The sequence below is a fragment of the Chelon labrosus genome, assembly GCF_963514085.1.
Source record: "Chelon labrosus genome assembly, chromosome: 9".
NCBI lineage: Eukaryota > Metazoa > Chordata > Actinopteri > Mugiliformes > Mugilidae > Chelon > Chelon labrosus.
This window is the reverse complement of record NC_140359.1, coordinates 13,751,926-13,777,208: the sequence shown is the minus strand read 5'-3', so window position 1 is coordinate 13,777,208 and position 25,283 is coordinate 13,751,926. Positions and strand designations below refer to the sequence as shown.

At 41.0% G+C, this 25,283-nt stretch overlaps 1 protein-coding gene and 1 long non-coding RNA gene across 2 annotated transcripts; one reads left to right on the top strand and one right to left on the bottom strand.

Annotated features, from left to right (window-relative positions):
- On the bottom strand, positions 1-19,941 carry tmem161b (transmembrane protein 161B). Its single transcript, XM_084551595.1, has 12 exons — positions 19,705-19,941; positions 15,876-15,979; positions 14,309-14,389; positions 12,938-13,035; positions 12,640-12,796; positions 11,140-11,291; positions 10,966-11,026; positions 10,693-10,833; positions 2,989-3,102; positions 1,883-2,057; positions 454-550; positions 1-357 (listed from the first exon to the last, which is right to left on the bottom strand). Exons 1-12 carry the CDS (start codon positions 19,705-19,707, stop codon positions 74-76), a joined length of 1,467 nt encoding a protein of 488 aa, XP_084407721.1. The 5' UTR covers positions 19,708-19,941; the 3' UTR covers positions 1-73.
- Positions 19,942-20,194: 253 nt separating this feature from the next.
- Positions 20,195-23,183, top strand: LOC311492491. Its single transcript, XR_014699212.1, has 3 exons — positions 20,195-20,346; positions 22,748-22,792; positions 22,878-23,183. It is a non-coding gene; the product is annotated as an uncharacterized lncRNA (long non-coding RNA).
- Positions 23,184-25,283: the final 2,100 nt, after the last annotated feature.

Here is a 25,283-nt window from a genome sequence, read left to right as displayed (position 1 = left end):
TCAGTCCTTTCTGATGAGGCTGAACATATGGTAGTACGGTGGGGGTTGGGACGCCTCTGTCGGAATGGTGGGGCTATGCTGCCATGAGATACTGATGGTAGAAGAGGCCAAAGAGCGAGGTGGAGAAGAGGCAGGCAGCAATCCACCAAGTGAAGAAGGAGAAGAGGCCCCTGAAGAGTAAGGGGCTGAAAACAGTCTGCAGGCCTCCCAGGGCTACTGACAGCTGGGCAACTGATGACCGGACTCCCGTTTCTACTACTGAAGCTGGTGTTGGGGCTGCGTCCATCACAGAGTCAGAGTTCATTTCATGGATGCAAGGCAGGTCTTCTTCAGGATAGACCCACCAGGAGTGACCACCTGTAATAAATGAGGCAAAGAAAGAAAACGGCTCAGACTTGAGGCAGGCAACAAGACATTACAAACTGCAAAATAACCAAACATTGGACAACTCACCTAAGGTTTTTAGCAGCAAAGTCGTATGTAGCAGCATCACCAGGGGTGCCACATACTGTAGTGCGATTACACACAAGTAGTAAAAAACACGCGCAACCTGGGTGAAATCAGAGAAGAGCAATGTTGAATGTAAAACAAGTATTAAGATGTTAAACACTTAACAGTCATAGCTGCTCAATCACCATGTAGTGTAGGAATCCTGTTATACTAATGATGATGATGATGATGATGATGATGGATCGAGGGACGTGTCAATGAAATTATTAACTACATTTAGAAAGCACTCTGATATAATTAAATACCATGATCATATAATGACACTGAGTTTGATCAGTCAGGATTAATCATAGACAACAACTTCCTTCCCTACCTCAGAGCTAGAAAAGAAATATAACAAAAACTACCACCCTCTACTCTTGGCAGTACATCTGTATTTGCAGTGCCCTATATTCTAATTCAGGCTGATGCATGTTGGAGATAACCTGATTGGACATAGTTGTAAAACACACTCAGTGACAACATTTACAGGCACTACATATTCTTTTTTTTTTTTGGCTTTCTTCCAAAATTGGTTACTGCCTCTGCCAACCAGCTGCAGCTTACTCCCTCATCTGTCCAGACTCTATGTCGTTGGTGACTTTGAAGGAATTTAATAAGTGAAGTTGAATAACAGAGAGTGAATATTTGACCCTTTTCAGATAAGAAGTCATCAGTTCATCATTGAATTGCATTAGGCGTTTGTGTGAAATTGTGTCAAAACTAGCACGTGACCTGTTGGGTTAGGATCGAAAAGGTGTTTTGTGAAGTCACAATTACCTTGGCCTTTGTTGAAAAATTCAGCCTTGAGCACAAGTAAATGTCTGAGCAAAAATTAAAGAAATTCCCCCAAGATGTCCTTGATATTTTGCGTTCAGCAGAACGGGACATAATGTGAGGTCACAGTAACCTTGACCTATGACCACAAAATTTGAATCTGTTCATCCTTGAGTCCTAGTAAACATTTCTGGCCAGTTTGAAGATACAGAAGATAAAAATACAATATTCTTTTCAAGTTGATGACTTTACCAAAGAAAATGAATATTCAGCTAATATTACTATGTACTGACAGCTTAACAGAGTGGGGACTGTTTGTGCCTTTTAGCTTCTTTTGGCCAAAATAGGACTTTTCTTGAATATTTCTAGAGATGACGGACTTATCCAACTGTGTGAACCACCTTCTGGACAGGTCAATGCTGGTATATTTAAACAGGCAAGAGGCTGTGTGACACATACTGGGGTAAACCCCGCAACCAATTGAGACTTGTATTTCAAATGTGCTGTATACATGTCCAACCAATGTTCTTCAAACCTGACAGATTCCACGTCTCGGGGCTTTAAGATCAAAGTATACCATGTATTGCAAAAGGGTGCATTCAGCATTTTCTCTCACCATCTTTTGCAAGTCAACAGTGCTTATCCGTCCCGCCTCCTTCTTCATCTGGTCCACCCCCTTCTGGGCTAGGTTGAGGTAGGCCTGCAAGTGATGTCTCATCATAGCTAGCCGGAGCACACACATCAGTATGATGGCCCATAACCGCAAAGTATCATACGTCTGTTCAGTCATCCTGACATTAATAGAAAGAGAAGAGGTGAGAGGATGGCAGCCTTTTCTGGTCCGCAAACTCAACACATCATGTACCCGCCGTATCATTTGGATGGTAGGCAGAGACGCTGAGACAGAAAGGAAAGATAGTAAGGGCAAAAAGAGTCATAAACAATTCAGAAGGAAAAGTAAGAGAGGGTGAAATTGAGGTTTGAAAAGGTGAAAAGGGGGAACTCTAACATGAAATCAGACATAATCTGGTTTGACCTTGATGGAATCACAGTCACTGTCAACAGCAGAAGAAAGTTAGACAGATGACAGAATTCGAACTTATGCAAGAAAAAAAAAAATGCCATCGCAGAATGAATGAAACTGATTTTCTTCAGGTAGGACTAAATTTGTTTACGGCCTAATTTAACCCAAGCAGCGTGTAATGTTGTCATTTCACTTAAAGAACGAGCTGAATACATTCTTTATCTCACTGAACTGTTGTTAAATCCATTCTCAGAACTGTTGTTGCTTTGTTTACATGAATGTTCCTGCACAAAAGCCACAATTACTTCAATTTTCAAAGCTTAACAGTCTCATCCTGTCCCTTGTTTGAGTGGCAGGCGATTAGCTTGTTAGATATCCAGGAAGTCCAACTGACTGGCCTAAGAACTACAGATCAATCAACAAGAGGCACGAGAACAGATTAATGTCTTCATGAATTATTACAACAAACGATTTAATTCTGTAATCAATTCAAAAGCCAAAATGCACAACATTGTTTGATTTTTGAGAATACTGTTTGACACTTCTTGATGTGCCAACAGAAACAACACTACTTACCAAAAAAAGACAACTTAAAAAAAAAAAAGATTTCTACCATATATCCAGCTACAGAATGACAAACTTTTCTGCGGTTGCTACAGTGTGCACGTGATGTATACCGATGAACTATTGTTACTTACAAAGGCACGCTTTCCTTTCCCAGAGTGGGGTTCATTATGTAGTCCTTGGTAATGGGCTTCACCCACAGCAGGACCATGAGGAGAGGAGACAGGAAGTTGATATGAAGAAGAGTCCTAAAGAAACAATGACAGATATGAGTTAACATAGGGAGAAAAATGGTCCTTATTATCAAAGCAACTTTCCCTGAGAGGGAACCAAGGCACACATTTTAAAGGGCTTGGAGATAATCTCTCTCAGTGACAGGGTTTGAGGATGTAAACTCATGACACTTAAGAGGGGTAATGGAAGAGGAGGCCATTTTGGAGAGCCTGCTATGCCAAAGTGGATTATCCGAATGCGACGTGCTCCCTGCTCTGTACCGCCTATCACGGTCTGAGACAAGCCATCCAGTGGGTTCTGAAATAGAAATCTGCCCCAAATGGGGAGTCTTGACCTGACTCGCATGGTGCTCCCTTGTTACTGACACACTCCGTGTAGTAGGAGACAAGCACCACTGAGGTGTACTTGACTTCTTCATAGACAAGACAGTACATGCGTTAAGTCTAGAATGGCATACTATTCATTAGAGCATCCTGAAACTTATATATCACTGAGCAGCTCATTAATTTTCATGTTTCATATTTATTTCAAATTAAGGGCTTTGAGGTACATCTTGATGCAGTAAAAGTGAGTAAACCCTTATCTGGGAGATTCTGCTCCTTACTTTCTAACGTAACGTTGTAGGTCCTGTGGAAAAATATTTTGCTTCACAAGTGATTCTTTTCAGCTGCTCTTTGCAGGAAGGGTTATGTTGCTCTACCTTCCACTTTAAAATTCTCAAAATGTTCTATTGGATTCCAGACGGGTGACACACCTGGCCAGGTCACAGTTTTTTTTTCTTCTTTTAAAAACATGTGTGATTGTTGTAGTGTGTTTGGGGTAATTGTCATGCTGGATATGTCCTCTCGGGTCTTTTTGAAACTGTAAAGCAATATTTTTATTCAGCGTTATTCAGTGTAAAAACATGCATAATAGTTTGCATAGTGCCGTTTGTAAGTGTCAACTCCGGTCAGCATACTTGTTGGGATCTGAACCTGGTGGTGCATAATCAGGTAACCACATGGCTGCTTTTGTCTTGGGAACAAAGGAGCCCTGGAAAAACTCTATTACCCACAATCCTCCAGGTGTGAAAAACTGACCAAGCAGTTCACTGGCTGACAGTGGCATGTGACCTATGAGGTCATCAGGTCATATAAAATGCACCGTTTGGCCTTTGTTCTCTCTCTTATTCTCTTATCCTCCTACCCTCTACAACTCCACACCTCCACGTGGAGACCCCCAGCTGCTAAGCTGCAGCTGGGCGCCAGGTAGTCTGCTAACAAAGAGCAACTACTTGCAGGCCTGTTCTCCATACAGCAGCGAAGCGAGTTCCTGCTGAGGAATCTACACCAGCTTTTTAGCCAACAAACAGAAGGTTTGCAGGCTAAACTCCCAAACAACAGGAGCCACACGGCTAGTTAGCACCGAGCTGCTAACAAGCCACTTCAAAGGACTTCAAGGAGCGGCCAGTTTCCCTCCGTTTGCCATCAGGAAAACACAGCAAGGACTTCAACTTTTCCCGGTTTGGCTTTCCATCAGGAACTGCCAGCTAAAGGAGCAACACACCAGAAATTGACTTTCCACCAAATCTGGTAGTATGACCTGGGCCTAGTTAAGCTAAGCAAAGCATAGAACTTAAACTTTGATTTGATGTGATATTTGTTTTATTGAGTGTTTAGTATAGTGATTTGATGTTAGTTTAGATTATGCAACACATAGACTCAGGGTCTCTTGCATGCTAAACTAACCATCCTTTCTCTAACCTGGCACCTCTTATCACATTTTCTTATCACATTCCACCAAGGCATTTGGCCAGCACACGGCACATGAGTGTCCCCACTCAGCAGCCATCTTGTTTCCTTTGTGTTCAAGACCTCAAGGCCCCAGTGGCCATCTTGGCACGCCCACAACCGGCGGCCATCTTGGCACGCCCACAACCGGCGGCCATCTTGACACGCCCACAACCGGTGGCCATCTTGGAACGCCCACAACCGGCGGCCATCTTGGCACACCCACAACCAGCGGCCATTTTGGCTCACACACACACACACACACACACATACATCTGTATTGAGTACACTGTAGTTAGCTTGTATGTTTAATTTTATTCTTGTTAATAAATGTCTTTTAAACATACCTGTCTGTTTAATGTTGCACAAGAGTGAATATTGCCAACCTCTACACTGTCAAGAACTCCAAATTCCTTCAACTGTAACTAGTTGTTAACGTGGTAATTTTGGTTATAGTTATTAAGTTAATTATTAATCAGAAATCTATATTGACAATTTAGTATAATTTATGAGACTGTTTTGATTAATTGGCTATCTTTTCCCTTCCTAGAAGGGTGGTGCCCCGAGGTGATCTAGTAATTCAGATCCAATTATTTAATAATAAATAATTATTTTTGATAATTATTAATTATTCATGATAGCCAAACCCCAATACTGAGTGCCTTAGTACCAGGCCCGACAAATGGTGCCCCGTGTGAGGCAGAGTACTGTTGGCAATTATTCATAATTGTGCAATATTAATTTCAGCATAATTTTGGCCAAAGCCAAAAATATTTTTGAACAACTTTTAGACTTGCCAGAAGTCTTAACATTCAATCCCACTAGTCTACCACAGGAGTAGATGTCCAGTTGTACTTACGAACAGGTGCAGTGTGGTGATAATTTATGAAATTCATAGATTGATAAATTATTAATAATGCGTTATTAATAACTACCGTTTTCAGTCCCATTGTACTACATTAAGAGTTGCTTTTGCTGCTAGCTAATACAAGTTGAACCTACTTTTCGTAGTTGTAAGAATTTCGGCATTCGAATACCACGTATTCATGCAATCCAGTCAAGCTGTTCCTGTTAATTTAAGTGCTCCCCTGTTGAATTAAACCACAGCGTGCCACCGGCCCTGTGTGAAAGAACTTGTGCCAGCTGTTACTGCCATGCATTTCAGCCTAAGTAAGATAAGGAGTCTGAGATAGAGCCACAGTGTGCTACCAGCCCTGTGAAATATAAGTTATATATATTTAGCTGTTACTGCCATGCATTCCAGCCCAAGTTAACTTTAAGAATCACGTCTCTAACTGTTACTGCCCTGCATTTCAGTTATTGCATTTTGAGTTTTGGTGAGTAAATTTGCATTTACTGTGTTACCAAATTTGTTGTGCCCACTAGAGCCACTAGATGGTGCCATAGCTACCTTTCTAGCCTCTCTCTTAGAAGCTACATAGCTACTTAGCATAGCATTGCTAACCATTGCTTCGTTGTTGTTGTTTTTGACACCTCCATCCCACATAACAATGGAGAACCCCTGTGTAGAGCAATTCATTTCTTCCCTTGCACAGAGCCTTAACCCAGGCTACCCTGAACTCATTAGCAAGTTGAATTTCAGTGAGTGCAGGGAAGAGATAGATTCTCTACTGCAGGACAGGTGTGATGCACAGACTGCATCCAAAGGCCCATTGTTAAGATGTTTGCTTCTGAACTTCCACAGGCAATCCAGCCTTGCCTCTCAGAGCAAAGCAGCCTTAGAAAAGGAGGTAGAGTCCCTTAAAGCGCAAACGGCTTGTCTCCTCCATGAGGTACAAATGGCCAATAAGAAAGCTATGCGCTACTTAGCAGACCTGCACTCAGCAGAGTCCGATCTTTGTGCACACAAAGAGGAATTGTTAAGGCTTAAATCAGGTTGTCTTTCCCCACCACAGTCATTAAGCCAATGTGATTCTGGTTATTCCGATTCACACTCCTCCTGTAGTGAAAGGTTAACACCCTCTACAGTTAGAAGATGGGAACAATTTCCAGCCGACCCTGAGTTCCTGGGAATGGAGTCAGCTCCTCAACCTCCTCTGAGAGACCGAGGTAACAATTACCTGACGTCCCATCTCTCTGACATAGACCGTGAAGAGGTTTGTAGTTTATCCTCCAGAAGATATTCTGCCCAATCTTCTTTTCAGCCTATGATGTATGACACTCCCATCCGTGCCCATCTCTCCGAAGGGGGGACTACAACACCACAGGTTTGCCCAGCCCCCGCCTTTCCACCAGAGACGACTGTTGCATGTGATGCACCTGCCCGGACACCGCAGTGTCCCCGCTTTAAAGTGCTTGAGTTCCTTGCTAAGGACATTGAACATCTTGATCCAGACAGCTGTGATCATAACGTTGACAATTACGTTAGGGATTTAGACCACGCCCTAATTGATTTGCCCCATGCAACCCAAAGGGAGAAAGTTAAACTTGTATGGAAAACAAGCTCTAAAGCTGTCCATAAGTTTATCCAGTCACAACCTCCCACAGTCAGAGATGACTACACAGAGCTCCGTCAAGCACTACTAGAAGAATTCTCTTCTACTGCTGATGAGATTGACTCAATGGTTGCAGCCCTCCAAATTAAACATACCCGTCATGAGCATCCTAGACATTATTACAAACGTTTGATACATGTGTACTTTCAGGGCAAGAATGCACCAGGCTTAGAAGAGAACTCCACCTTCAAGTCTTTATTCTTGCAGAACCTTCACCCATGTGTACGCACTCACGTTGCACTCATGACACGCCAAGGTGACCCCTCGATGCACGACATCAGGAAGATGACACAGGTGGCTTGGGAAACTGTTGTCACTTCCAAAACAAGAGGGAAGACTGTTGAGCCCTCCAGCTCAACCACCAAGGCATCATCCCGGTCTACCACCTTAAAACGTCACCCTCACAACAGACCAAAGGGGGGTGATAAAGGGCCACACAGGGACACTGAGCGTAGCCGCCATGTCCGCCAACTTCCCCGAGATAGGCATTCACACAGTCGGAGCTGTAGAAAGCCTTATTCTGAAATTATGGCCCAGCAGTATGATCAGCCAATAAACTGCTCAGATGATGATCGCAGCATGTCTGAGTGCAGCTTAGATGATCATAATTCAGCAGACAGTGATGCCTCTGAATACCTCTTTGCCTCCGGCTACACGGAGCGTTACAGCCCTGAGCCACTAGTTCATAAAAACTTAAGGCAACACAAATTCAGAGTTCCTTCCTCAAGGAAATAATAACACAGTCCATCCCTGTACTGCCAGTATGTAGGAAGTACTTTACTTTCTTTGCAGTTAAGTAGGCAAACTTGTGATTTCTTAGCAACAGTAGCAAACTCCATAGTTTTCAACTCAATAATAGTCACACCTGCCACTATTAGTTGAGAAAAGCCTAAATTCTGATTGGACCCACTGTCTAACTTTGCAAATACACCTGAACCAACTCCTCGGTAGTATTTTGCTAGTCATACATGTCCTTATCAAACACAAATTTTAGGACACATTCGAACAATGATACAGCCATTGACAACCAGGATTTTTTTTTTAAATGTGATGACATCCTTCCGCAGCCACATTTGCATGAAGGACAAAATTGTTATTTCTGTTAAGATCAGACCGAGTACTGCATTGAATAATAATTATTCTAATAGGATCCAATGAGTAAACCACAAAACTCTTGGACATTTGGAAATGGTTTTATCATTGTAGGTGCCACTCTCTTTCTGCATCTTACCCTAACAATTTACATCACTGACATTCTTCTTTTCCTCACTAACACTGTTAGTAACTGTCAATGTGCTTATGTGTATTTCAGTTTTTCACCTGATGATTTTGTTTTGCTTAGCTAAGATAGTTAGCATTTACCACAGCCCATTTGGTTAACAGACTGCCCAGACGTCATTACTATGAATGAACTTTTCCAACTTGGATTACGCACGGACACTTGTGCTCTCACGACCACACATCGAGTGAGATCGTGAGACCAAAGGGGGGAATGTTGGGATCTGAACCTGGTGGTGCATAATCAGGTAACCACATGGCTGCTTTTGTCTTGGGAACAAAGGAGCCCTGGAAAAACTCTATTACCCACAATCCTCCAGGTGTGAAAAACTGACCAAGCAGTTCACTGGCTGACAGTGGCATGTGACCTATGAGGTCATCAGGTCATATAAAATGCACCGTTTGGCCTTTGTTCACTCTCTTATTCTCTACTCTTCCACCTCTTCAACTCCACACCTCCACGTGGAGACCCCGAGCGGCTCAGCTGCAGCTGGCTGCCAGGTAGTCTGCTAACAAAGAGCAACTACTTGCAGGCCTGTTCTCCATACAGCAGCGAAGCGAGTTCCTGCTGAGGAATCTACACCAGCTCTTTAGCCAACAAACAAAAGCTTTGCAGGCTAAACTCTCAAAGAACAGGAGCCACATGGCTAGTTAGCACCGAGCTGCTAACAAGCCACTTCAAAGGACTTCAAGGAGCGGCCGGTTTCCCTCCGTTTGCCATCAGGAAAACACAGCAAGGACTTCAACTTTTCCCAGCTCGTCCCTTCCATCAGCCAGCTTAAGGAGCAACACACCAGAAATGGACTTTCCACCAACTGGTAGTATGACCTGGGCCTAGTTAAGCTAAGCAGAGCATAGAACTTAAACTTTGATTGAATGTGATATTTATGTTTATTGAGTTGTTTATAGTATAGTGGTTTGATGTTAGTTTAAATTGTGCAACACATAGACTCAGGGTCTTGCATGCTTAACTAACCACTCTTCCTCTAACCTGGCACCTCATAAAACCCTTATCACATTCCACACATCTACTGGCGAGCACATGGTCTGAGTGTCCCACTCAGCAGCCATTGTTCCTTTGTGTTCAAGACCTCAAGCCCCAGCGGCCATCTTGACACGCCCACAACCGGCGGCCATCTTGGCACGCCCACAACCAGCGGCCATCTTGGCACGCCCACAACCGGCGGCCATCTTGACACGCCCACAACCACACACACACACGCACGTAGTATTGAGTACACTGTAGTTACCTTGTATGTTAATTTTATTCTTGTTAATAAATGTCTTTTAAACATACCTGTCTGTTTAATATTGCACAAGAGTGAATATTGCCAACCTCTACACTGCCAAGAACTCCAAATTCCTTCAACTGTAACTAGTTGTTAACGTGGTAATTTTGGTTATAGTTATTAAGTTAATTATTAATCCGAACTCCAAATTGACAATTTAGTATAATTTATGAGACTGTTTTGATTAATTGGTTATCTTTTCCCTTCCTAGAAGGGTGGTGCCCCGAGGTGATCTAGTAATTCAGATCCAATTATTTAATAATAAATAATTATTTTTGATAATTATTAATTATTCATGATAGCCAAACCCCAATACTGAGTGCCTTAGTACCAGGCCCAACATACTCCTAACACATGTTTCTAGCTTTCAGTTACCGTGGCGATCCTTGGTGGGTCGACGTCAAACATGCTGGACCCCAGCGTGACCTAACAAAATTCATTTTGGTTTCATCTGACCAAAGAATGTGCTGTCAATATGTGACAGGCTTCTTTTCATCCCCTTGTGTGAGGACAAACATTTGGCCAAAGCCAAGAAAAAGGATTACCAAAGAAGCAACACAGCATTGTATAACTACGAAAGAGGAAAAAAATTAATAAAAACTAAAATTTTACAGACCAGGTAATTATCTAAAATAATAGTAAAGTTCGTAAGGTTGGTTGCACTAACCTTCTTATTAAAGGAGACTCCTAATGTATTTATTTAAAAAGACATCAGTGGACATAATTGACAGTAATTACAGCAGACCACTCACTGTGTAAATTTGGATGTGGTTAGATTGAGTGCATCTAGGTGCATCTGGGCCAATCGTAGGCCAGGAAAAGTTAGGAACGCTCCAATCAATGCACAAAGCAGGGCCAGGATCAACTTGAAGGTGAGTTTAGATATGGGACCCCTGTGGAGGAGAAAACGCATGGTGAGATACTACTGTAGTTTCAAGAGAGAATTTATTATTTATGACAGCAGAAAAAGCAAAAAAAAAAAAAAAAAAAAAATGATACCATGAGAATAGTGAGATTATACTTACTGGGACTCCAGGCCCTGGTTCTCCAGAAAACGCTGAGCGCTGTCAGAAAAGTTTGCAAAACCTAAAAAATAAAGGAATGTTCAACAGTGACTCACTCACTGGAGGGTAAAACCCAACAGAATTTTGTTGTTACCATCACAGTTATTTGCGAGAAAGGCACAGTAGAGCACTGACCTGTCTCCAGACCAAACTCTAGGTAGTTTTCAGTGACGATGAGAATGGCCATGGCTTTGACAAAAAAGAAGAAAGCAAAAGTAATGCAAAGTGAGCGCTCGCCTCCTTCCTCCAGCTTAAAGTAGTGGGCTGTTAGAGAGAAAAGGGTCTTGCTGTAGGGACAGAGTCAAGGAAAAACATCTCGAGAGGCACACTGGTATTAAAAAAAAAAAAAAAAAAAAAGCAAACCCAAACCCAACCTTTGCAAAAATGGATAATTATCCGTGAAAGGCCAGTACAAAATTAGTAACCCATAGCCATTTTACACAAAATGGTTTCTTTTGTATCTTTACAGAAGCGCATACATTCAGACCTCAGTGGGAACCCTCAGCCCCTCAATACCGCACAAACCCTGAAACCCGGCATGTGTGGCTACAGAACGTGGCGCTTTGGCACCAGCGTGTGCCACTGAGGTCATAACAGTATTTTACTCTTTCCCGTCGCCAGTGATCTGGTCGCCGTGATAATGAAACGCTCCGATTCTGCAGCATTTCAGGTGACAGTATGCAATTCATTCACTTTCAGCCCAATTCAAGAATGGTATTCAAGGCAGTGGATTCTTTTTTTTTTTTTCTTCTAACCCTCACTCAGTGCTGTGAAGACAGCTGTATAAACATTGACTAGCATGAGACTGAAAGGGAAATAGTCGCGCTCGAGCTATCATGTTAGGGCATACTATCAATACACCTGCCAAAGGGGGAGGTTATCCAGTAATGTTGATAAATTTCTGTAAACAAGTGGGGAAGAAATAGGACGTAAATGCGGTTGAGCACACATTTTTGAAGAGCGTCAGTGTTTCAGTGTTATAAGTAAAAGGTTAATAGGGAAGAAGAGCTGATTTCCACAGCAGATGTCTTAAACATGTCATCATAGCTGAAATGGGAAAACTGAAATCAAGTGTCCCATTAACACATATATTGGACCAACACATTCCCTCATCTTCATAGTCCCATTTCATCAGTTCCCCAGTCCGTCCTTTTTCCAAAGCATATCACCCAGTTGGGCTGTGAAAATTGGGCCTCCAATCTCCAACATAGGCAGGAAATGACACACCATTTGACTGCGGTGAGCCAGGTCTGACCGGCAGAACTGGAAAGATTGATCCCTTTGGTCGGTGCCAAGGATAATGTATATTATTTAACCATCATTCAGCATAGTAAAATAGCAGGGGGAGGATAAAGGCAATGGCAGCCAAGGCAGGAGGTGCTTTAGCTGTATATATAATATAGCCTCTCACTAGCACCACTGCATCTACACAAGCTGGAATGATTTGGTCTCTTATAGACAAAAAAAACACATCAACCTGTGACGTATATATACGGTCTGAAAACAACTGAGACACGTCTGTGCACACGAGAGCTACAAACACAACATCCAACATATTTTTAATATTTTAAAAACAGTTAACAGATCAGAGAATAAGGCCAACCAAGATGTAACAAGCACTGTATGCAAGGATACACGACGAAGGCCAGTACCAGTAGGCACCAGACCACACTGATGTTCATCTCTCCTGAGGGCTGAGCCACGCTGTAGTAGAGCTCCGTTATCAGATAAACCACAGTGGCCGCTACAGTGAAATCCACCAGCCACTGGAACTCTGGGAAGTAGTGCAACGCTGGGAGCGCAAAAGATGTAATTAAATCTAAATGTTCAATTATTAAATATACCACATGCTGCAGCATTTACAAACATTAAAGAATGTGTGAGTGAAAGGTCAGGATTAACCCACATCCTCCACGTCCTCAGAGGTTTTTACCTAATGTGTCGACTTCTGTGATGCATTTCGTCTCCAGCTGTAGGTCTATGTCCTTGGGAACTGTTAGTGGCTTACTGTCTATGTGACCGTTGTATTTCCTAGAAGAGGACAGAGCAGCAAGACAACAACTCAAGTTAGAAAAACAACTCCAAAATGCAAGATCACAGTCTCTTTAACTTGACACCATTAATATTGTCTTAACCTAAACTGCGTACCTTTTCTTCATGCCACCCAGATAGTCACTGAGGAAGTAAATCCATCAGAGATAAAAACCTTTCCTTGTTCTGATGCTTAAGGCAGCTTTGCCATCTGATTTCAATAGTTGGCACAGGTCTAGTTACTTATATTGCTACTAGAAGTACTGGAATCTTTAATGACCAAGGGTGGGGGGCAAGACACAAGCAGCTGTTCCTTAGGGTTGAAGAAATGTCTGATCGGCCACCTAAGTTCTGGATTTGTTTAGCCCTGTGTGTGCGCTGGATTCCTTGGACAATAACACTGTTAAGACTCCAGGGCCAAACATGGTCTGGACAGATTTCATCTCTGAGGCACCTGACAGGAAAAAAAGGGGCTCAGCACCACCCCTGACTGAGGAAGTCTGACGGCTAACAAAGGGAACGGAGCTGCATGGCACGAGCTGGCAAAAGGACAGTGGTCCATCTTTTTCTTCAAGGGATTACTGAGCATGTGGTGCTGCAGAGCCTCGACCTGCCTCATACAGGGTCGGAGAAAAGACTGCACTACAAAACAGCCTTCATGTGGAACAGTAAGGATTAACTTTCATTTGTGACTTTGTGAATTTAAATTCACATTTAAAAAAGGAGACTGCAAAGGCACTAAATTCATGTGGTCGACATATGGATCAACTTCCACCTGGAACCATCATTTTTTTTATTTTTTTTTGCAAAGTAGGGAAATAATCTTCCAGAATTAAAGCCTGACCTCTGACCACTTTGAAGATATAATACTCACTGACAACTTTGATTTCAAAGTGGATGAGATCTTTTTAAACTGTCATCCCCTAAAATAGCCTCAATAGGCCCCAAAAAACATCCACCTCACATCCACTAGACAAGACCACTTCTACGCTGAGCTGCTTTGAGCCCCAACGAAGAGCAAATAAAGGAACAAAACAACAAAAACAGACTTCTGTCTCCTTACTTCAAACAGAGCCTTAAATGAGTCACATAAACACATCATCCTCATCTTTTTCGTCGACATGCCTGTGGTCTCCATCCATCTCAAACATCTGCTTCTCATCTTTTTCCTCTCTGATGAAAGGCTTGCCTTTCTGTACCTCCTCTGTGCTGCTACATTTCCCAACTCCCGAACAATAGGCCTCCTCTGGTTTTGCCCTCCCTTCCAACCTACCTGTCTTTCCTCTTCTGTCCTTTTTGTTTCCCAGCTAAGCTCCTCAACTCATCTTCCGTGGGGTGCTGATACCACCGCAGACTGCGAACAAAGAAAAGGCGAAAGATGAGGAGTCAGACTCAGACATAGAGGGGTGTAGAAAGAATGAGAACAATAAAGCAGATATTTCAAAGTTGTGGACATGGAAAATAAACTGACAGACTGCAGCTGGATTAGCTGTCCCGCTATGTAATCACTAGCACATACAATATAAAACCATTTATGTTGATTCTGCAGCATGGAAAAAGCTGCTAAGTGATTTCGATTAAAACACAACGCTATACCCATCTTGTAAGAATAGTGGGATTCAATTTATTGTTTAAAAACTAAATTCTCTTTATATATATTAAAGGGGAACTATTGTTTTTTTACAACCTGGACTTTATTTCTGGCATAAAATATGGTCGTTTACTCACCCATATAACTTTTATGCAATTTGTATTTCTTTGGGAGATAATTAGATCAGCACATATCCATACAGTGGGAGTGACTGGGGCACCGAAACGCAGCCTCTAAATAACGCATTATCTGCCGCGAAACGCCTTCATATTACCAATATTTGTCCGGAGTTACCCGTTATCACGATGTCTTCTGACGTGGATGATGTCGCGGCAGATAATGCGTTACTTAGAGGCTGCGTTTCGGTGCCCCAGTCACTCCCACTACATGGATATACGCAGATCTAAATATCTCCCGAAGGAACATAAATTACACAAAAGTTATATGGGTGAGTAAACGACCGTATTTTATGCCAGAAATAAGGTCCAGGTTGTAAAAAGCAGTAGTTCCCCTTTAAATGAATATCAGAATGCTATCCTGATTCTATGACTCCAAGCCTCAGTTTGTAACAGACCCAAGCTTTTTTATTTTTTTTTTACATCAGCCACTTTGATATACATCTGAAAAGCACTTGTGAGAGGTTTTACAACAGCAAGGTTATTCATCCTTAAGCTTGAAGCAAGAGCTAGTTTAAGATCATTCGTTTGAAGACAAATATTCTCCCTTAATTTTGTTTAGAGCCCCTCATCAGAGCATCTTGAGAAGTACTCCGAGTAGTGGAGCGGGATAGAAAGAGCACAGCTTGTTTTTTTTTCTTTGAATATTTATTTATTAATTAAGGGAAATTAATTAATAAATATTCAGAGGGGACATGCCAGGCCTCACGCTCAGGGCAAAAGTTTTTGAAAATGTTTCAACGGGGGCGTGAAAAGAAGGATAAATTATTAATCGTGTTCCGAGGAGCTGTTTACTAAAAAGCACGTGTGGCACTAATTAGAAGAAATGAGGCAAGAACTTTATATACCCCGTCCTCTGGGGTATCCTAATATGTTGATGTCCTTTGGTCCCAGCAGTATGTTTTGATGATTCTCTTTCTTCTTCTAGCCAATCCCTTTTGATTACTCTGAGTAAACATTTTGATTTGCATTGTTCCAGACTCTTTTTGGAATTAACTTCAAGAAGTAAGTAAACTGAAGAGCAGCATTTAGATAAACTACAGGAAACAGCATGTAAAAGGATTATACATTACCTGCCACTGCAGAGTAGCCATCTCGCAAAGGAATAATGAGGTACGATCTTCTGAATTACACTGGCCATTACCATGGTAACCACAAGCTGCACACCGATCACACCCTGTGAACATAAGATGGTTTGTGTAAACTACATTTAAAAAATAGTAAACGTGTAGATTTATACAGACAATGCATGCTGGAGTTATGTCTTCAAACTGCATCCAGTATGTATTTGAAATACGATTCATATTTAAAATTCGATTTCCAAACTTAGTTCAAAATTTTTGACATTTTAATTCAACAAAGTTTGCCCTTGACAGACCACCAGACAAACTTGTTGATATTAATCCGAGCAGGGACGACAAACTCTCAAAACTGCAGTGTACAGAGGCTTATCACACTTTATTTAGCCTGCCAGATAGCATAATCAAATACATATTCAAACTGTACACATGTATTAGTTAAAGACAGACTCTTAAGCACCGCCTCTAGTGTTTCTAAGGACTCCTCCATTGTAATGAGTGAACAAGCTTTTAGCTGACTGAGGTAAAATATGTTGATCTTCATTACTTTTATGTGAACATCACCTAAGATGTTGTCTTGACCTCCTTTGATTTAAAAATGTCTCTTTCCTTAGGTTAAATATTAATAACTGAAACAATAACTTAAATCTAATGGTTTTCATTTGCTCCCCACAAAACCACAAACCCACAAGGAAACATCATTGTGGTTGTAGAAGATTAGGCTCCACAACCTTGATTAAGACCTTGAGTTCACAGAAGGATGTTTAATTTTCAGAGAGTGTGCTTGGTAGAAGTCAAACAACAAAAAAAATCAGGCTGTGCCAAGTACCTCAAAACAATTCTTCTCCTTCTTTTCCCATTTTACCTCAGCTGATTATGTGTGTGACCAGTTTCAGCTTAAAAGTCAAAAGTCTGATGACCAGTGACATGTGGCCATCTTTCAGTCAACCAATGAATGTCCAGTATCAAAATGTGGCCATCTTTCAGACAAGCAACTGTTACTTCCCCACTAATCAGAATTTAAGATGCCACATGCACCACTGATGCAACGTTAAGTAGATGAAATGATCTACTGGTGGCTGACATAAACACCTGTACCCTGTGATGACTGCAACTTGGCAACTAGTGAAGATATTTTTCGCTGTATGTTAAATAATCAACTTATTAATTAAACGAAACTAAACACCTACTGCAATACAGTGGCATGACGACGACACCCACTAAAAGACAAAAAAAATAAAATTTGTCATGTCTGTGTGGAAGCCAGGCCTCCTGTTCTTGGTACCAAAAAGATTTAGCAACATTAGGAGCTCAATATCAAACCTGCACACTTAAATCAATATTCACTTAGGCTTAAGAGGCCAGAATCATTCCCCTCATGGTGCGCTTTTATCCACTCACTGTAGGCTAAGATCTGTGGGTTGGCTTCTCTTTGGCAATCAGTGGGAACCATTGATATCTGTGTCTGCACACACTGGAGCAAAGAGAACCAACAGGCAAACTAATCCTCCAATAAAGTGTGTTAACCTTCACTTGAAAAGTACAGCAAAATATCATGCAGCCTCCAGTGTTTTTTCTCGGTAACATTGGACTACACAACCTCCCTGCTTAACTCAAATGTACCTAATAAAGTCTAGATAAACCTTAAAGGTGTCGTAGGATGCAAATTTCACTTTGCATGTTGAGCATCTTGGTGGAAACTTTGAGAATAATCTTTCCACCAATCTTCACCATTTTTACTTTTCCGTTCTCATGGTAGCCTTGTTGTAAACTGCCCAAACGTTATAGGGCCAGGCCGGTACATTAGACCTAGATTTTGGATTGGTCATGGGATCCCCAGTGTCACCCAGCATGGGGTAAGCTCCAAAAGCTAAAGTCAATACCTCTTCCAGAGTCACATAGGGGAGAGTGGGTGCCATTTATTTGGCAATTATACTCACTCAGATGTGGTGCGTGACCAAACACAACCTCTCTGACTCAAGACTTTTCTCCATGTGAGTAACGGTCATGCTATATAGGTCAAAAGAACACAGTCTTAGTTGGGTGTATGCTGACCATTCTCCGTGGGGGACCTGGAGGGATCTCAGGCCTGGGGGAAATTGAGCCAGCATGGACTCTCTTATCTCACCCAGTCCACTTGACCCCCTCCACACAACAACCAAATGAAATCTATAGGGGGTGGGGAGTGGGAGCTGCAGCGATAACCCCTTCCATCCAATAGAGCTCAAACACCTCACTGCTCCTTACAGACGAAGCCAACTTTGAAGCAGTGAAACCAGATATTGACCAATACTTACCCAGTTTTCTTCGTATTGAGAAGGCACAGGTGTATTTAATCCTCATCTAAGTGTAAACTATTAAATTATTGAGTGTTGAAAGCTTAAAATTACATTCTGTAATATAAATATTGCAGCTGTAGTTGAAAATGGACCATACTCTATTTATCTAACTGAGCCCAGTAATTATAACATCTAGTGTAGTAAGACACTAGCTGGCATCAGGGATGTTTATAGGGGAGCTAGTGGTCTAACTAGTGGTTAGAGAAGCAGTTGTGGCACTGTGAGGTCCCTGGTTGGACGCCTTCTATGTCCACAGCTTTGGTGAGGATGCTCACTACTCTCTGAGTGTACAAATAGATGGGTTAAATAAATGCACTGAACATTCCTTGTATGTGTACATATATAAACATGGCAAATTAAGGTGATTATCCATAATATCGTGTACATAGATCATGTTTTTCTTTCTTCTAGTATGACATTATACTCTCGGTAAACCTAAAATAAACTAGAAATGTTCGTACTTCATCTGATAAGACATAAGACATGTTTATTAATCCCACGTATGGGAAATTTCCATGTCACAGTAGCACGGGAAAAAAAAAAAATATATATATATATATATATACAGAAAACAGTCAAGTGCTTGATTTGCAGAATAGATAGTTCTACCTACATGACAATAATTTCCTAATTCTTTGAAATTGTTGAAAACTGTTATATGTTGTCCCATCTTACTATTTATCCAAGTGAACTGACACCAACTCTGCTTTAAAGGTAATAAATGAGTGACAAAACAAAATAACACTAGCATGGGCTCAGTCAGAGCTGCCCATGCATTGACTTGTGCATATAGAAATATAAGGGCAAATGTGCACACAGAGCAGCATGCAGAAAGCACCATCAGTATTCTTGTTGATCAAGTTAAAGATGCAGACATTTTGGTGATAGGCTTTTCCCAAAACTCTTGAAATTATATTGTAACTATCAGTGCTAATTTTCTTGGAATTACAAGTAACTTAAATTAAATGAACACCACATCAACCTCTCTATTTCTCCGAGGGCATCCTGAGGTCAAACTGAGGAGGTCAGATGGGTGAACACACCTTCACTTCTTACACAGGTATCCTGGTGACTAGCTAACTGCTACATTGGTGTGATTCACACAGGTATACATAACGTTTATTCGACCTTTACCTTGCATAAATGCTCAATGACAATACTACTACACTCTGTATTAAAATGGGCATCACTTAAAATTGTAACTGCTATATACTGCCAGCATCACTAGGCAGCAGTTAACGTTCAATGTTAGCTAGCGTTAGCTAAAAGGCTACACTGACCCGGCTACAAGCACCTGGTCTGGCTAGCAAGCTAAGCTAACGTAGCATTGCATTCAGAATAACAGACAGCTTGCAAACATAATCGGGTCGTCAACGTCGCAGTACATATCCACGTGAAAACCGATGTTAGCTCTTAATGTTGTATCAGTAGTGTGGGACAGATGAGAGAAAGCGTTGCGTCCAGGTGTTCGCTGTCATACTCACCATGTTGATGCAGTGCAGCTAAAACAGACTCTACCCCGGCAACACTGAGCACCCCGAGTCGGAAATCAAGCGGCGAGGCGCACATAAGCCCTTTTTGCGATGGTTGTGCACAAAACGAAGGGGTTTGTCATTCAAGTTGTCACCGTATCCTTACAGATATGAGTTACATCGTCAAAAAAAATCAATGGATACAACCTCCGCTCCCAAGTATTTTCAACTGCAGTAGAGGTCACTGTAAAACTCTGGGTAAGGAGGCGTCTTCAGATATGCCTGTAAAGTGAGAGTAAATAATAAGGATTTAATCATTAACACTCACACAAACTAAATTGAAACAGCTGCTAAGTAAATGTAACATATACATGTATTAGCTGTATTTTTTTAATTTTAATTAAGAGTCACATAGACTTTGTAATTTTAGGCAGGCTTATCCTAGCCTACTATAAGCATGCATTAGGACCGCCCCGACCGGAAAAGATCACCGCTACACATGAATATCTCCATCTCTTGCAGGCTTATTCGCTTGTCAGTAGGCACTGCACACTTCGACGGATGGAGAGAAGTAACACACAAGCCTGGCTCTGATTCTGGTGGTCTTCCTCTTGGATTGACAGCACACATTGTACTTTGTGCCTGTATCAAATGGTAAATGAATCGTGCACTACAGGCTGCCTTAATTAAGGTGACTTTAAACCTGGCCTCAGACTCACGGACTTTTAAAATCCTGACTAATGTCGAAATTTGGGCTGCATCACGCACAAAAACTCCAAAGTCATGTTTTCGCCAGTGTCAAACATGCACACAGTAGGACACACTATTTGAGAATGATAGGGCTGCACAAACTGCAGGATATTTATTTAAATTACTGCACCAGGCCTGGGAGCAATGAGTGCAACACCCTACCTGATGATGTTACATGGTGCATCTTGCTAAATGTAAGTAATACTTTCCAGTGAGGAAAGTATTACAAAATATAAGGCTATGTGTAAATGAAAAAATTATTGTGGAAATGTTGCTGACATATGAGAACATGTGGTAAGTTTTTTTTAGTAGTATGCTGGGTTAGCTAACACATGCAACCTAGTATGCTAGGTTAGCATGGTTATGTTGCCTTTAACCACAAGGGCTAAAAGGCTTACCCTTTCTTGGCAACACTGCCAGATGCTCTGTGTCCTTGTAGACTTGGCACTCTCATACGCACACTTTAAACTCTAATATGCGGAATATTAACCTTGAGGGCCCAGATGAGTAATTATTAGGTAATCTGGGCCGAACCTTTGTACCAAGCAGACTAGATTTTCCTCTGTTGTCAGGACGGGTGAGTACAGGGATAAATTCTCCCAAAACTCATGCAGTCTGAGCCCAGCTTTAAGGAATGTTCCTCAGTAAATTTAAACTACTATGACACTATTAATAAAAAGCACTATATAAAAAAGAAATAATACTAGGGGTGGGCCCTCTTGGGTGGGCAAAGATTTGCTGTATGGGACTGTGGATGGCCAGGGGGAAAATATGTAATCAGACTAATCTGAATGAATAGGATTTATAGTATGAGAGGCCAGAAAAAGTTTGGGAACTTGTCACATGAATTAGTTAAGCACTTTCAGACCAAACAGTTCCAAGGGATTCTCTGAGGGTAACTAACCACTGCAAAGCTCCCCAAGAAATGCATACATTCAAGGCCTTATGTTTTCTGGGGGTGTTTACACTGGAAACACTGATAACCTGCTTGGTATGACGACAACATCACCTAGTTCTGTGTAGCATACAACGACAAATGTCACATAAAGGTACGACAAAGGCCCACGTTTAAGGATAAGCGATAAGAGCTGCTCATCACTGTGCACTTACACTGATCAAGGTTCCTCTTGTCCTAACAAGTATCTAACCCTGAGTAGGATCTATAAAGAACCCCTTAAAACCTATTTCATAGAATTACGATTAGTTTCAGTTTCAGCATACTGATGTACAAAAGAGGTTGCACTTTCTGTAAAATAGGTTCTATGAAAAAGTGACCAAACTCTGAGGTGTAACATAGACGTAGTTATCTAACTGAAACATTTTATAAAGACGGAAGTGTAATCTGTGCATCGTTGTACTTGTGTTCATTGATAACCACAAAGAGTTTGCTTTCATTTATCATATTTTGACATCCTTGATCACCTGTAGCTATTAATTGAGATTTAAGTGACTAAAATATTCTTCTTTCTTATATTTGTTATACATACAAGGGCTAGGCAAATGTATTGGGTTTCTCAGTTGGACAGGGCCTCTAAATGTGTTTTGCCTGGGATCTTGGCGCAAGGGATTGAAACATCTAATCCTGTGTATTAAAGTATAGAACTCCTTCCCATCTGAATAAAGCACATCAGATGCACTTCATTAATGAACAAATTAAGACTAGAATTCATACACAAGTGTCAAACAAGAGTAGGTAATTTGTTTTTCTTCCATCCAGCTGGGATTTTTCTTGACGAGCACTGTTTACTGTTATAATTTCATAACTGCAGGCTTCTGCTTACACAGTCACCTAAACTTTTAGTTGCATCGCTTTCTCCATTTTAAAAAGATTTGGTCTGTTTTCGTAATGCTGAGGTGGAAATGAACAAAAATTCAGAATAAAATAACCCTGAATTAGGAATTATCTGTTCACTAAAGGTTACTGTCAGTGGCTTTGTGCACAGCAACACAGAATTAAGGAACGGGAATGGCTTTTTCTTGTGATTTTAGTATTGAATGCAAGTTTTTGTCCTTCACATTTAGACATAAGTCCCGCCGAATGTCAGAAGTTGATTACATAGATTTTATTTTTATTTTTTTAACGACAGGATTTCATTTTCCTGAGGTGCATTCTGTCAACAGCTTGGCTCACAACATTATCAAATGGTGAACACAGGTTTTCATAGAACATGGGATTGTGCATTTGAGTTTGTACCCTTTTCATATTTATCACATATGAAATGCCTTGTACGTCAACATGTGGATAAGGGATGAGCTGTATTTGCACATGCGCATATATTGGCTAAGCCCTCCTCTCTTATTGCAGGAACACCTACCACACCCCCTTGATGCATCCTGCCAGCCCCTCATGGTATGTACACGCACACACACATTTACACACTGCAGGAGTGTACTCGCACACTAGCTCAATCTACTCTTCTATATTTTGCCCTCAGGCCCCAAGACTGCGCTCTAATCCCCGCTGTTTACTAATGATAATGCCATCAATGAATGTAATTAAGTTAAAATGATGCATTGATTCACATGAGGGGGAAAAAAGAATAGAGTGATGAAATGTTGAAAACAGGATGTCATTTCACAAAAGTGGCTCTAAGGAGACATAGACAATGTTTCATTTCAGAATCTGGGTTATTCCATACATCTCACACTGATTTCCTTTTCATTTATAATTGAAGGGAGTCTCATACTGTACATTCTCCTCGTTGTATTTCGTATCACACTCGGCACTATCACTGCTGCTGTTTGAACTCCGTTCTCTCTGGAGCTTGTGTTTTTTTTTTTTTCCTTCCTTTTCTTATTCAGTGTTATCTGTTCTTTTTAGTCAGGCTTGTTATTTTTAGATGAAACATAATAGCCAGGATCTTCAGTGTACTGTGAGAGTTTCGCACCCTTTCCTAGTGTTTAATCCATATGACATCTCCTCCGTGCCTACTGGTTCTTTTGAGTTTCAACTCACAAGCCTTACAACATAAATAAAGATGATGAGAATATTACAGTAAAAACCTCAGCCTAGTCAATCAAATAGACTCATTGTTGGATGTCACGATTCATTTTTAATGGCAGGCTTTTGTGCGTGAGCGCTGGAGAGCATTATACATTGTTTCCTTTCTTTTATTAATCAAACAACAGTTTGAAATGTGTGTCACTGATCTCAGCAGTGTACCTCCGATGCAGAGGAGGAAAAATAGAACAGAAATCCATGTCAACTCCTCACCAGCAGGACTGCAAATGGTTCAGAATGCAATTCTCTTTGGTGCAGCGCCTCCTTCTTCTCCTCCTTCATTCTCTGTAATCTACAAGAATGCAAATTACAATGCAAATGCAAATACTACTGAATAATTTATGTGTAGCATAGAGTTCCTTTACACAAACCGGGAGCTTTTTTTTTTTCCCCTTTTTCGCTTAAGCAGAGTAACGTGGCATTCTGAGCACACATTTGGTTAACCACACCATAGAAATTCACTGTGTAAAAAAATCAGTTAAACAATTTAGTGAATGTTTTGCAGGAACCAGGATTAAATAAATAAGATTCTCTATTTTTGAATCATATCATACAGTCCTGTCTGTGATCCATTTGGCTGGAGCCTGGACAATGTGAAATCACTTAACATTTCTTTTCGTCATACTGGCAAAACATTCAGTTTCATTTTACACCACGATCCCTCTTTCTCTGTCATTTGGCTCAATTTGAACTGACAAAAAAAGGAAAACATTTTACCTGACGTTACTGTCGAGTTAAATCCGATAGCGTTCAAATTATTTTTCCCAAGATTAATTTGTTTTCATGTTCACCGCAGTTGATATTTAAAATAACTCTTACATATGTGTATGCAAATGCCAATCCAAGTCACTGTTGACTTTAGATCCCATTCGCAGATTTGTTTTTGCATCCAGCACAGTAACAAGGCCTTTTTTTCCCCCGTTCAGTACCTCAATATAATTTCTGTAAATTAAATTGAACCGCGCGCTGAGTGCCTTTGTCTTTTGTGTTGATGAGAAAAAAAAAATGACACCTATTACGATTAATGACATTCAGACACACTTGAACACATACATTTTGTCTTCTTTTTAAGAAAGAAGAAAAAAAAAGGTCTTCTGTTTCTATCCATACGCGTGGCCGTGTTCAAGCTTCTCCCTTCGGCATGTTTTCCATCAGGGATTGTAATTAAGCAAAAGCATTCATGAGTGGGCATGCTCATTTAGCCTGCGTCTGGGTTTAGACAGCTTTAGAGGGATGGAAGAACAAATCCTGGTGGAACAAGGCAATGTATGCTATAGCCAAAGTGAAAACACTGCAGACAGAATAACAACGACTCCAGAAGTTCGTAACATTATGTTAGGGCTGTCAGCTCCAGTGTGTACTCTCTCTTCTCCCAGTATTTTAATCATAGGAAGTGCTTATCTATTCTTCTTCCGATTTTTTTTTACTTTGTTAATACACTTTTCTTTTGTGTGAAGCCAGCAGAGCCAGCCTATTTTGTCATTTTTAAACCAGAAATTGTGAAAGTTTCTGTTTCTCCTCTTGTCTTGTGCTCACCTTTATGCCTAAAGAGCAGCATTATTGTGACTACAGGGGTTAAACATGTAAATTTGGTGTCGGGTGATACACGTGAAGCGGTTGTTTTTGGGTGTGGTTAGAAACAGAATCATAATAATAATGGTAATAGTTTTTTTTTTTTTTTTTTTAAGCGTCAAATATTTTTAAAGAAGATTGAAAAATAATTTCCCACAGTGCAATTTCACATAATGACGCCATCCTACACTCATTTGAATATAAAAGAGATGCTGACGTGGTAATAAAAATCTGGATATTAAATCGTGATTATGTTCGGTTGTTTTAA